This window comes from Peromyscus leucopus, chromosome 23, assembly GCF_004664715.2.
Source record: "Peromyscus leucopus breed LL Stock chromosome 23, UCI_PerLeu_2.1, whole genome shotgun sequence".
NCBI lineage: Eukaryota > Metazoa > Chordata > Mammalia > Rodentia > Cricetidae > Peromyscus > Peromyscus leucopus.
In genome coordinates this window covers 26,437,550-26,451,492 of record NC_051082.1, presented here as the reverse complement: position 1 = coordinate 26,451,492, position 13,943 = coordinate 26,437,550, and the positions used below count along the sequence as shown (strand labels likewise).

Sequence of the window (13,943 nt, the reverse complement as noted above, 5' to 3'; positions counted from 1 at the left end):
CTTGGCATTTAAAAAAAAAAAAAAAAGACACCGGGGTATGTAACTCCAATCCCAGCACACAGGAGGCAGAGGCAGAAAGATCAATACAAGTTTGAGGATAGCCTGGACTACACATCAAAATCTTGCCCCAAAACAACAAAAAAAAGTCATCAATTAATACACACATACACAGCCGGGAGGTAGTGGCACACACCTTTAATCCCAGCACTGGGAGGCAGAGCCAGTCAGATCTCTATGAGTTCAAGGCCAGCCTGGTCTACAGAGTGAGTCCCAGGACAGACACAGAGAAACCCTGTCCTCAAAACACACACACACACACCCTCCTTGGGCAAGTGAAATGTCTCAGTGGCTTTCCACCAAGCCTAACGACCTAAGTTCAACCCACATTGTGGATAAAAAGAACTGAGTCCTTCCTGTAAGGTGTCCTCTGACTCCCATGGGTGCACTGGGGTTCATGTGTGCCCCTTCCCAACAAATACAAAAATAAATAAGCAAATGTACAGAGGACAGCACCCTCCACTTGGAGTCACAAGGTCGGCCTAGGCCAGTGAGACGGCTCAGCGGGGGGTGGGGAGCCCTGTCCACTCGAGCCTGGCAACCTGAGTTTGATCCCTGAGACCCACATAGAGGTGGGAGGAGAGAACAGACTGCCCGGAGTTGTCCTCTGACCCTCTGACCTCATGACCGCCAGGAAACTGCAGGGCTGGAATCAAGTGCCCTCCCCGGCAAAGACAACTGAGGAACACAGGACCTCACTCACTAGAGCCACTGTGGGCAGGAAGCTGGGAGCTGCCCCCCCCCCCCCCTCCCGAGGCGGCAGTGTTGAAGACAATCTACGTGATCTTCCTGGCAGAGACTCCGGTATTCCAGGACACTTTTTCTCCAGGAAGCCAATGTGATTGTTCTGGGAGGTGCAGAGGCCGGAGGATGGCAGCTGGCCAGCCAGCAGGGTTTGATTCATTGGCTGAGCCCAGCCAGCATCTCTGTCTACCTCCGGGGCTATTTTTTTTTTCCCCTTCCTCTTTAGTGACTAATCAAAGTCAATATCGCTAGCGCAGAGAGGCCCCGAGCTCCAGACAGGGTACACAGAGAGAAGCCAGGCCGGGTCCCCAGAAAAGCAGGCTCCCAAGTGCTGCGTTGTATCCTGTCTCCACCCCTGACTGGTTGATCCGTGCAACTCCACTTCCTCCTTAAAGTCCCCAGCCCGGGGCTCAGTGCCTTCCACAGAGCCCAGAAAGGGGCTGTGCTGGGCTGGGTATCCTTAAATAAACCCCGGTCCTCTCTCACCCTTACGTGTGTACTATGGAAAACAGGTGGTCTGACTAGACGGTCCTGTAAGCCGATGCCATCTGCATCCCAGATGTACACATGCCCAAGTATAGAGCTTATTCTGGACCCTGTCCCAGGGAGCTGAGCAGGAGTGAGGAAACCACCCAGGAGGTCACCTCCTCTGGGAGACAGATAATGTCAGACCCATTTTGTTATCTCTGCTTTACATTCGGGGTTTTGTTGCTGTTGCTGGCTGCTGCTTGTTTGTTTTTTGTTTTGTTTGAGGCAGGGGGATCATGTAGCCCAGGTTGGCTTTAACTGCTACGGAGCTGAAGATGGCCTTGAACTCCTGATCCTTCTGTCTCTATCTAAATTCCGGGATTACGGCCCGTGCCACTATTCCTTGCTAATATCGGCTCATCTTACGCAGGAGGAGCAGGTAAGTTAAACAGGGATAGAGACAGTACCTTGAGGAGCAGGGACTAGTGGGCAAGGACAAAGAGACCCCTGGGCTTCCTCTTCCAGAAAGTTCTGCCTGTCCTAGATCTCATGGAACACTGGGTGCCAGGTGTCAGGGGCCTTGCTTGATATCTTCCCCCTCCTTTTTTATTTTTATTGATTTATTTGTTTATTTTTGGTTTTTCTCCTCCCCCCCCCCCCAGACAGGGTTTTCTCTGTGTAGTTTTGGTGCCTTTCCTGGGTCTCGCTCTGTAGCCCAGGCTGGCCTCAAACTCACAGAGATCCACCTGGCTCTGCCTCCCGAGTGCTGGGATTAAAGCGCACCGCCTGCGCACGCCATCCGCACTCAGCAAGCCAGGTGATTCTTGATTCGAGCAGCTCTACCAAGTGAGCTCAGAAAGAAAGCTAACAAAAAGTTCAAAAAAACAAAAAACAAAAAAAAAAAAAAAAAGGCACGCACCACCACCGCCCGGCTATTTTTTGGTTTTTCAAGACAGGGTTTCCCTGTGTATCCCTGGCTGTCCTAGAACTCTCTCTGTAGACCAGGCTGGCCTCAAACTCAGAGATCTGCCTCCAGAGCTGGGACTGAAGGCATGTGCCAGCACCACCAGGCCACACCAAGTGCTCTTGACCAGGGAACCATGACTCCAGCTCCCCATGTTGTATTTTGTATTTGAGACAGGATCTCAACTATGTTGCTGGTGCTGATGCTGAACTCACCGTGAAGTTCCTGTTGACATGGAATTTGAGATCTTTCTGCCTCAGCCTCCTGAGTAGCTAAGAAGACAGGCAGGTACCATAAGACACAGAAGGCCGGGCTCTGAAATCTTCCATTTGAGGGAAGGTCTAAATTCTCTCCCCTTGTCAGCTGGCCCGTCCTTTTGGATCATGGTCTCTTCAAGTCCAGCTCCCTCTGGGCCACACTCTGTATTTCTCATCCGTCCAAACTGTCCCTGTGCACCTTACCCTCTACTTCTTGTAGTAGGTACCCTGTGTCATGCTGGCCTTGAGCAGAAGTGGCCAACGGTCTGGGAATACTCGGGGTTAGCGGGTGTGGAGGAGAGGGGGAGGTCAGTTCCAGAAATTCCCCAGAACAAAGTGAAGACCGGGGCTCAGACCATAGTTCATTTGGTAGAGCCGCACGGTCAGCGTGCGGGAAGCCCCAAGTTCCATCCCTGTCACAGCACAAACTGACTTTACAATGGTGCATTCCTGAAATCCCAACACCAGGAAGGTGAAGGCAGGAAAATCAGAAGTTCAAGGTCAACCTCAGTCAGCTACATGGGCTCTGAATTCAAAAACAAACAAAACTCCACAGAAAATCAGGAGGCAGACCCGCTGCTCATGCAATGTCTGAAATACCAACATTAGGAAGGCCAAAAGAGTGGACTCAAGCCGGGCAGTGGTGGCGCACACCTTTAATCCCCCCACTCTGGAGGCAGAGGCAGGTGGATCTCTGTGAGTTCGAGGCCAGCTTGGTCTACAGAGCTAGTCCAGGACAGGCTCCAAAGCTACAGTGAAACCCTGTCTCGAAAAACAAAAACAAACAAACAAACAAAAAAGTAGACTCAAAGGGCCAGTGTGGGAAAGACTCTGTCTCAAAAATAAAAATTAAAAAATTAAGGTTCAACAAGCTGGCTCAGCAGGTAAGGGCACTTGCCGCCAAGCATAACAACTTGAATTCCATCCTTGGGACCCACATGATGGAAGGAGTAGGCTGACCCCACAAAAGCTGTCCTCTGACCTCCATGCACACACACCCATCCCACAATAAATAAACAAACAAATAAATAAATGTAAAGGTATTAAAATAATAATAATAATAAAAAATACAAGCCGGTGTGGTGGCTTACTCAACACTTAGGAAGCTGAGGTAGGAGAATTACTTATAGTTTGAGGCCACCCTTGGCTACATAATGATTTCCAGGCCAGCCTAGGATACATAGTAAAAACCTGTGTCTGGGGGGAGGCAGAGGCTGCAAGATCGGGAGTTCAAGACCACCCTCGGTGACATGGCAACTTGAAGATGAGCTCTTCTCAAACAGATGAAGGAAGGAAGAAAATGTGGGAGACCTCTGAGTTTTGGGCACGAGGCCTCTTCATGTCACGTGTCAGGGAATAGCTTACTCCCCAACTCTCTCCCCAGCGGCGTGATCCTGGACCAGTCTTGGCCTCTGAGGGGTGAGGCTTCTGATCTCTGTGGGCCTAGCTACAAGGCAAGGGGCAGGGAGCCCTTGCTGGCCCCTTCCTAATCGATGTCACTGTGCGTCTGCAGAGCTGGGAGAGGTGGGGCTGCGGAGGCTAGAGGGCTGGGCCCAGCCTACAGCGCAGCAGCAGCATCGAGGAAGCTCGCCAGCTCCTTCCCCAAGTGTGACTTTTATAAATAAGCTCCCTTCTCCTTCCTTCCAAATGTGGTGGTGCTGGGTGGGGGAGAAAGAGGAGGAGGCAGAGGAGGAGGCAGAGGGAGGGAGGGCACACAGATGCCACGGATGCGTCCGGCAGCATCAGCACCAGCGTCTCCATCCCTGGTGACTCTGTGGTTTTAAAACCCCGGCTCCGGGCTGCAAAGGCCCCTGCAAATTCAGTCACAATCGGAAGACCTAGGATCTCTTCTCAAGCCCCCAAGAAGCTGGGCTCTGAGTTTTTCCTCTCTTTCTTTTCTCACATACCCCATGCTACCTAGCATCAGAATCCCTGTTGGGCCAAAAATGATGGTGAATTCCGGATCCTTCTGCCTCCAACTCCCAAGTGCTGAGACAACTGCCAGGTGTGCCCCAAGACGCCTGGTTTGTGCCAGGCAAGCCCTCAATCAGCTGAGCTACATTTCTAGTTCCAAGTGTCTCTCTTTACATCTCATAAACAGGAACCCTAGGACAAGGAGAGCAAGGAACTTCTTTTTTCTTTCTTTTTTTTTTTTTTTTTCAATACAGGGTTTCTCTGTGTAGCCCTGGCTGTCCTGGAACAGGACCAGGCTGGGCCTCGAACTCACAGAGATCTGCCTGCCTCTGCCTCCCGGGTGCGGGATGAAAAGCTTGCGCCACCATGGCAAGGGAGTTCTAAGAATAGTAGCAGCCCTCAAGACTCTTTTGCCCCAGCCATGCCTAGATCAGCTAGACCCTTGATGGACAAGGCTGGCTGGCCGTGAGGACCATCTCCGGGGGCTTTGAATCTTGGCTGGAGTAGAACGCATGTACAGTTCATTTGAAGCCAAGTTAGTCATTCCCACGTGGGGCCAGCCAGGCTGGTGCTGGGGACATAGCTCTAGGTTCAAGCTTTTGGTGTTTTGTTTTGTTTTGTCGAGACAGGGTTTCTCTGTGTCATTTTGGTGCCTTTCCTGGATCTTGCTCTGTAGACCAGGCTGATCCTCCTAGTTCTGCCTCCCAAGTGCTGGGATTAAAGGCATGCGCCACTACCGCCCAGTTCAAGGTTTTTTTTTTTTTTTTTAAAAAAAAGATTTATTTATGTACGTATATGAGTGCTCTGTCTTCCTGTATGTCTGCACACACCAGAAGAGGGCATCAGATCCCATTATAGATGGTTCTGAGCCACCCACCATGTGGTTGCTGGGAATTGAACCCAGGACCTCTGGAAGAGCAGCCAGTGCTCTTAACCACTGAGTCGTCTCTCCAGCCCCAGGTTCAAGCTTTTTTACAACCCAAGCTGATCTGCCACCCCTCCAACAAACCAGCAGGCCCCTTTTGCTGTGACTGAGTTCTACCTTTAGCAGAGAGGCTGGAAGCTGATAGGCCAAACGCAATCATATGGAAAGGCCTGTGCTCCTCGACGCTTAGTTCCCTCAAATACCCATGCCAGACGCACGAGGTACGCCAAGACGTGCACGCGACCCTGTGCACTGCCACCCATCACCTGCACATGCTATCTGACTCGTGGTGACACCAGTCTGACGCGGTGGCGCACGCTGTCATCTCAGCACTCATGAAGCTGAGGCAGGAGGATTGCTCTGAGTTTAAGATCCAATTGGGCTACATAGTTCCAAGCTACCTTGGGCTACAGAGAAAGATTTTATTTAAAAAAAAAAAAAAAAAAAAAAAAAAGCCCTTCGCACGCAATCCACACTCACAGACAGGCATCTCTTACACAGCTCACAAGTGATTCCAAAAGCGCAAAGCTAACAGAAAACCTGTCTCAAAAAAACCAAAAAAAAAAAAAAAAAAAAAAAAAAAAAAAAAAAATAAAAAAAAAAAAAAAAAAAAAACAGCACAGGAAACTTGAGGGCGTTGACAAGGGACTGTTGAGGAAAATGTTCAAAGACTATATATGACATGAGAGACTGTCTGCTTCCTTTGAAATAGATGAGGCACTGGGTACCCAGCCAAGAACAATCGAGGTCTGAAGGCAGGTGGGGGTCGGTTGCAGGTAAAATAAGAGGAAGGGCAAGACTGGAGAGAGCACAAATATGGTTGGTATTATGGTAGGGAGATCCGGGCACAAACGGAGAAGCCAAGCAGAAATCACAGTCATTAGGTCAAAAGCACAAAGACCAAACTTTCCATGAAAGGCTGTAAGTGGGGCACAAGAGAAGGGATCTCGGGAGAGACCCAGCTGGGGTGGGTGGGCGGCTGGGGGCTCCAAGAAATCAATGGGTGGAGTTCGCTGGGGATGGGTAGCTGGGGAACTGGATAAGAGACCCTGATAAAGTGCCCTTATTCAACCCTCCCTCGGGCTAGCTTAATTTCTGTCCCTCTATGGTCTGAGACCAGAGAAGGACGCTCCTCTGTGTGCTAAGAGTAGGGGACTGGGGTCTCAGGATTCAGAGATAATAGTTCAAATTTAGAACCATTCTGCAGCTTTCTACTCATCTCCAAACCCCGCCCCAAGAGCCACACCCCAGAGGCCTCCGTCATACAGGTAGGAAAATAGATCCAGGTCGCCGCCGCCTTTTAGAGCTGGAAATCCAGGAAGGGTCTGGGCAACGCCAGCTTGGGTTGCCTAGAAGCCCAAAGGTGGACCAAGGGTAGGTATGGCTGAGTCCTTTGGTCCCGAGTAAGCCGGGGATCCCTAAAACGACCGGGGTGGATGGGGAGCCACAGGTGATGGGAGCCACAGGTGATGGGGCGCCCCAAGAGACAGCTCCCGCAGAGGCCACCCCCACCCGGCGGCCTCAATTCCGCAGCGCGCCCAAGGATGGAGTTGGGAGGGGAACTCTGGGCAGGGGGTGGGGGAGACGAGAGGCTCAGCCTCCAGGGGACAGTACAAGGACGGCGACAAGCGGGCGGGGAACAGGTCACGATTTTGCATCCCGCCACCGAAACCCCATAACAGCTCCTCCAATCGCCCCCAAAGAGAAGCGCCCCGAAAAGTTCTCCAAGACCCCAGGTTCCAGCCATCAGTCCCGGAGCTGAAGAGCTCGAGTCCGTGACCCGAAGTGGATCGGAGGGGTGGGACTCCCAAGGGGGTTCGGAGGGGTCCCCCAGGCTTGCAAGGCTGCCTCTGTCCCCTTGTGGACGCCCCGGTGGGCTGCGGGAGCCCAGTGGAGAATTGCGGGGCGCGGGGCGAGAAGCGCGCGGGGATCGGACTCACCGTGCGGAGCTCCTGGGTTCGGTCCTTCATGCTCCCGGGAGTGGCAGTAGGCGCCGGCTGCAGCGAGTGAGCCCCGCATGCGCGGATGCCGCCCCGCGGCTGCGCAGCGCCAGCCCGCGCCCCGCCCCAGTCCCTGGGACCCCCAAGCCCAACCCCAGCTGGCCACGCCCATCATCCTTCCGCGCCGGGATAGATCCCGCCCAGAGCTCCGCCCCCGGGGAGCCCAAAGGGTACAAATCGAGCAGTCGGGTTCTGGTATCTCCTCCCTGCGTCTGCGAGTGATCTCTCCCTCGACATGGCTCCAACTCCCTCGCCCTCCCCTGCCCCAGCCTCCACCTCTGCTCAACCACCCAGTGTCTCTATCCAGATCCTGGATCCAGACCCTCAGAGCCCTTCCCATTCCCTGGATTTGCTGGAGTAGACGCCCACTTTGTTTTAAAGGACTGTGTAGCCCAGGCTATCCTTGAACTCCTGCTTCTGCCTCAGCCTCTAGAGTCCAGGGTTTGCAGGCATGAGCCTCCCTACCTGGTTTGAAAGCCCCGTCCTGAGTGGACTACCTCAGGACCTCTAGCATGCCCTCTCTTCCACAAGTCAAAATCCCGACCTCCATCCTGTCCTGAGATGGCTGAACCCGTAAAGGTGCTTGCCACCAAGCCTAAAAATCTGAGTTCTATTCCTGGGACCCACGTAATATACGTTATCCTCTGATCTATATGGCACATCTATGTAGAACCACACAAAGGAGGCAGGGGGATGAGTGAATATAAAATAAAATAAAATAAAAAATCCCTCTCTAGAGTGCTCAGCCTTCCCACCTCTCTGAACATCCTCCTGTTCAGACCAGGACCTTGCCTCCTGTCCCAGTGTTTCTCAGCTCATCCGTTGGATTGAGGACCACTGACTTTCTCTTTACGCACAATAATAAAAATGTTTGGCCGGCCACGGTTAAAAGCACTGGCTGCTTTTGCAGAAGTCGTGAGTTCAATTCCCAGCAACCACACGGTAGCTCAGAACCATCTATAATGGGATCTGATGCCCTCTTCTGGCATGCCCTACATGTGAAAGGACCTGGTGACCGAACCAGCGCCATAACAGGCTCCCCTGGCAGCCCTGACAGGCACCAGGTCTTAGTTTCAGTTCACTAGAACGGGCTGGAGCTGAGTAAGCAGTTCTTAAGAAAACTGCAAGTTAGGGGCGACCAATAAACAGGTGCCCCCCCAGCCTCCTGCCGGCTCAGCAGGCACCCCAAATCCCTTCTGCTGGCTGAGCAGATGCCCTGCCCAAGGCTTCTGCTAGCTAAAGCTAGCTTTCTCTACCCTCTCGTCAATAAGCCCCTCAACACTAGACCCCACCGCAACCAATGGGCCCTACCGGCTCCCACCAATCAGCTCCCAGACTAATCTTTCCTCCACCAATCAGCACCAGATTAATCCCTGCTCCCTGGAATTCCCCTAACGCTGCTTAAACGGCTTGCAAGCCTCCTTCCAGGTCACTATTTGCCACCCCATCATGCTGGAAATAAACGCTCTTGCTAAATTGCTATGTGACTGTTGGTCTTTCTTGGGGGCTTCTCTCGGACCCTAACACAACCAAGCAGAGTATTCACCAAAACAAAACAACAACAACAACAACAAAAATGTTTAGCCAGGCGGTGGTGGCTCACGCCTTTAAACCCAGCACTCAGGAGACAGAAGCAGGTGGATCTCCATGAGTTCGAGGCCAGCCTGCTCTACAGAGCAAGTTCCAGAACAGCCAGGGCTACACAGAGAAACTCTTTCTTGGAGAAAAAAAAGAAAAGAAAGGAAAAGGAAAGGAAAGGAAAGGAAAGGAAAGGAAAAAGAAAGGTTCCCTATCCCCACCCTTTTCCTCATGCCTCCATGCCAGAGTTCAAATGCCAGGCCTGATGTTTTATTTCCTGTGTGGAAGCTGCAGGCTGCTCAGACCCGGGCCCAGGGGAAAGCAGTACCTGTGGAGAAATGTGAATGGTGTGCCAGTCGGCAGACATGGACCTTTTAGTCCTCTGCCAGCATCTCGTTACAGAGTAGAAAACACACACACACACACACACACACACACACACACACACACACACACACACCTCCTACCTCCTCATCTACCCACCCCCTGCTGCTGATCTTCTGTGTGAATGGTCTCAGGCTTTCTTGACCCCAGCCAAGCACACTCATACCTCTTTGTACCTCAGAGTTACCAAGGCATGGTTCTGGATCCGCTCCAGCCGCCTGCTGTGCCCGGTGTGTCTGGCCCTGGCGCCTCTCCCAGACTTTCAGCGAAGGTTAGACGGCTGGCTGGCAGGCAGGCTGGGACACTGGTTCAGCCTTCCCTTTCTCCCTAGAAAATCTGACAGGAGATAAATGTGGCCTGGCGTGGGAGACAACCACATCCTTCCCGGTTGTCCAGACGTCAACATTCTGCTATATTTTATTTTTAATATCATTTATTTATGTGCATGGCAATGCCACAGCAGACAGAGAGAGGTCAGGGGACAACTTGCAGGAGCCGGTATTCCGCTTCCACGATGTGGGTCACAGAGATCAAACCCAGGTCATCAGGCGTGGCAGCACGTGTCTTTACTCAATGGGCCATCTCATCGTGTGTGTGTGTGTGTGCGTGTGTGTGTGTGTGTGTGTGTGTGTGTGTGTGTGTTTAAAAAAAAAGGGTCTCTTGTATCTCAGGTTGGCCTCAAACTTGCTATGTAGCTAAAGATATCAAATCCTTGATCTTCCTGCCTCTGTGTGGCTAAAATTCCTTCCCCTACTATAAGGTCCCCAAAGCAAGCCAAGTATGATGCCACCAAAGTTGACTCTGGGACATCAACGAGTCTATTGGCCGTACTTACAGGGCACAGGTGAGGGATCGCTTGCAGGTGTACGAATGCTTCTCTCCAAAAGGCCACCCTGGAAAGTCTGCTTACTTGGGATGATGATTTTTCACATGGTTGCATGGATGGTGTCCGTTCCCTTAGGTCTCCCCACACTCAGACTCTAGCCAGGGTTGGGGATTTAGCTCAGTGGTAGAGCGCTTGCCTAGCAAGCACAAGGCCCTGGGTTCAGTCCTCAGCTCCGAAAAAAAGAAAAAGAAAAAAGACTCTAGCCCTTCCCTAAAACACCCCCCATGCTCCACATGAGAGCAGAATTATATATCCAACTGGATGGGAGGAATGTCTGGATACTCGGGTGAGGGTCCCATGAACCTCTCTGCTCCCCCTTCTGTGAGGAAAGTTCACCAGTCAGCAAGGCGGTCTGGGATGATGTTTTGGACAGGCTCAGCCCAGCTCCTGAAGATGGTGTTAGGCTGGCTCAGAAGATAGTGCCCTACAACAAATACTCCACCTCCCAAGTGCTGGGGTCACAGATGTGTCCCATCACCTCCCATTTTATGCACCGCTGTAGATGGAACCCAGTGTTTCATGCACGCTGGGCAAGCACTCTACCAACTGAATTACATGCCCAGCCCCCCCTGTATTTTGAGTTAGCCCCTCACATTGCTGGAACACACTGTCGTCCAGGCTAGCTTCAAAGTTAAGATCCTCCTGCCTCAGGCTCCTGAGTGCGGGAGTGGAGGTTCAGTGGGCCACAATACTCTGGTCATCTCTACCCTGTGTGCTCCACAGGGTCCATCTGACGGACAGGAGGAGCTGCCTGGCCCCGGATCTAGTGGGTTTCCTGTGTTCAGGGAGAGTCAGGGCTATGTCACGGCTGTGTCCTCAGAGCTCAGTGTCTGGCTGAATGCAGAGACTTCAGGAAAATGAGACACAGCTGCTTCCAGAGAAAGCCACGGTATCTTGCCAACATCACTCATGTGGACATGTTAAATGTTAGCATGAAAAATGAATGAAGAAATGAAAGTGTGCACTTCACATTAATTTTTTTTTTTATTAGCAAGTACTCTGCTTCAGAACCATGACCCTATTCATTCACTAGGGGATTCTAGGCAGGGGCTCTACCACTGAGCCACACCCCAGCCCCTCACTGGTGAATTCTAAGGAGCTCTCCATGGAGTTACATTCCTAACCTCTTCAGGCTGGCCTAAACTCACTATGTAGCCCACTCAGACTGCCTCAAACTTGGTGCAATCATCCTGTGTCCGTCTCCCAAAGGAGGGAGACTACAGGCACCATCACTCCTGGCTTGAGAATTACAATGTAAATCCTCTCCCTCCATCCTCCCTGCCCTGGTGTGTGTGTGTGTGTGTGTGTGTGTGTGTGTGTGTGTGTGTGTGTGTATAGAGTGGTTTGTGTGAGATCAACCTCTGCTATTGTTCATCAAGTGCTTTTTAAAAAAAAACATCCTTTATTATATAATTCCTATCTCTGTGCCAACTTGCTTTTGTCTTTTAAAAATATTTATTTATGATTTTGTTTCTATTATCAGCTTGATACAGTACAAATTCTTATCCTAACAGTGAAATGTTTCACCGAGGCTTGCCTAGTAATTGAGTAAAACCAAAACTTATTATAAGCCACAGTCATCCTAGGGTTCCCCCCTGCTATATAGCCTCCCTGGATATGTGGGTTGCAGTCTGATTGTTCTTTGCTCTATATCTAGTATCCACTTATGAGTGAGTACATATCATGTTTGTCCTTCTTGGTTTGGGTTACCTCACTCAGGATGATATTTTCTAGTTCCATCCATTTACTTGCAAGTTTCATGCTGTCATTGTTTTTCACTGCTGAGTAGTACTCCATTGAATATATGTACCACATTTTCTTTCTTTCTTTTTCTTTTTTTCTTTTTTTTTTTTTTTTTTTTTGGTCTTTGAGACAGGGTTTCTCTGTGTAGCTTTGCGCCTTTCCTGGAACTCACTTTGGAGACCAGGCTGGCCTCAAACTCACAGAGATCCGCCTGGCTCTGCCTCCTGAGTGCTGGGATTAAAGGCGTGCGCCACCACTGTCTGGCTAGTACCACATTTTCTTAATCCATTCTTCAGTTGAAGGGCATCTAGGTTGTTTCCAGGGTCTGGCTATTACCAATAGTGCTGCTACGAACATAGTTGAGTATGTATCTTTGTGTTATGATTGAGCATTCCTTGGGTATATGCCCAAGAGTGGTGTGATTGGGTCTTTAGTAGAGCGATTCCCAATTTTCTGATTTCCACAGTGGTTGTACAAGTTTGCATTCCCACCGACAGCAGAGGAAGGAGTGTTGCTAAGGATGTTCTGAATCCCTTTTCCTTTGTTTTACCTCCCCAGTGCTGGGATTACAGGCCTGTGCTACCACTGCCACCCACTGGATCGTGTCCCTTGATTCCCGAGGTGTCGATAGAGTGAGGAGAAAACACGTGCAGGATCAGATGAGCAGAATTTTTACAAAGAAGCCCTGGGAATTGCCAAGCGCCCTGGGAATTGCCAAGCGCCCTGGGCACCGCTGGTTCCATCTCACGCCCTTGGGGAGCGGGGTCGCTCTTGGAGCTCTGCACTTGGGAGCTGCTGCCACCTACAGGTTAAGGGTGATACTGCCTCGCTTGTCCAGCTGCTTTCCCCTGCACCTGTGTGCTGAGTCTGGGATGAAATCACCAGCGACAGAAGCCCTCCAGCTGGTGGCGGCGTCATCTGACAGTGACAAGAGGCAAACAGAGAAGTCCAGGGAGTGTACGCACCTGGAGGAGGAAAAGGAAGCTTCCTCGCCGCCCAATATGATTTTTTTAGCGTTGGGGATAAAACCCAGAGCCTCACACTCTACTACTGAGCCACACCCGTAGCCCTCACAGGCAGAATTGTAAGCAGATGCTCTGCTGCTGAGCTACATCCCTGAGGTGTTTATTTTATTGTTTTCTGGTTTTGTTTTTAGTTTATGTGTCATGGATGCCTTTGGAGGCCAGATGGTCCCCTGGAGCTGGAATTACAAGTAACTGTGAGCCACCTGACATTGAAGGAAACCGAGGCAGGAACTCAAGCAGGGCAGGAGCCTGGAGGCAGGAGTTGAGGCAGAGGCCGTGGAGGGGTGTGGCTTCCCGGCTTGCCGTCAATGCTTGTTCAGCCTGCTTTTTTGTTTTGTTTTGTTTTTTGAGACAGGGTTTCTCTGTGTAGCCTTGGCTATCCTGGATCTCGCTCTGTCGACCAGGCTGGCCTCAAACTCACAGAGATTCACTTGCCTCTGCCTCCTGAGTGTTGTGATTAAAAGCATGTGCCGCCACCACCACTCGGCCCTGCTTTCTTACAGAACCCAGGACCCACAATGAGCAGCACCTTCCCCCATGAATTAAGAAAATGCCCAGCTGGGCAGTAGTGGTGCACAGTTTTTAATCCCAGCACTCAGGAAGTAGAGGCAGGCAGACCTCTGAATTCGAGGCCAGCCTGGTCTACAGAACTAGTTCCAGGACAGCCAGGGCTACACAGAGAAACCCTGTCTCAAACAAACAAACAAACAAACAACCCCCCTTAAAAAAATAAGAAAGAAGGAAAGAAAGGAAGGAAGGAAGGAAGAAAGAAAGAGAAAGAAAGAAAGAAAGAAAAAAGAAAGAAAGAAAATAAGAAAGAAAGAAAGAAGAAAGGAAGAAAAGAAGGAAAATGCCCTACAGTCTTGCTTACTGCTTGACCTTATGGAGGCATTTTCTCAATTGAGGTTCCCTCCTCTCAGATGACTCTAGCTAGTGTCAAGTTGACATAAAACCATCCAGCACGCAAGAGTTTCAAGATGGGGAAGGTTTATGGAATA

At 50.9% G+C, this 13,943-nt stretch overlaps 1 protein-coding gene across 1 annotated transcript in view; it reads right to left on the bottom strand.

Annotated features, from left to right (window-relative positions):
* Stx1a (syntaxin 1A) overlaps nt 1-7,375 on the bottom strand; it is a 28,524-nt gene extending 21,149 nt beyond the window's left edge. Inside the window, exon 1 of the mRNA XM_028860658.2 lies at nt 7,270-7,375. Within this exon, the coding sequence (XP_028716491.1) occupies nt 7,270-7,299 (30 nt within the window). The 5' untranslated portion in view covers nt 7,300-7,375. The remainder of the gene's footprint in view (nt 1-7,269) is intronic.
* Between the last annotated feature and the right edge of the window lie 6,568 nt (nt 7,376-13,943).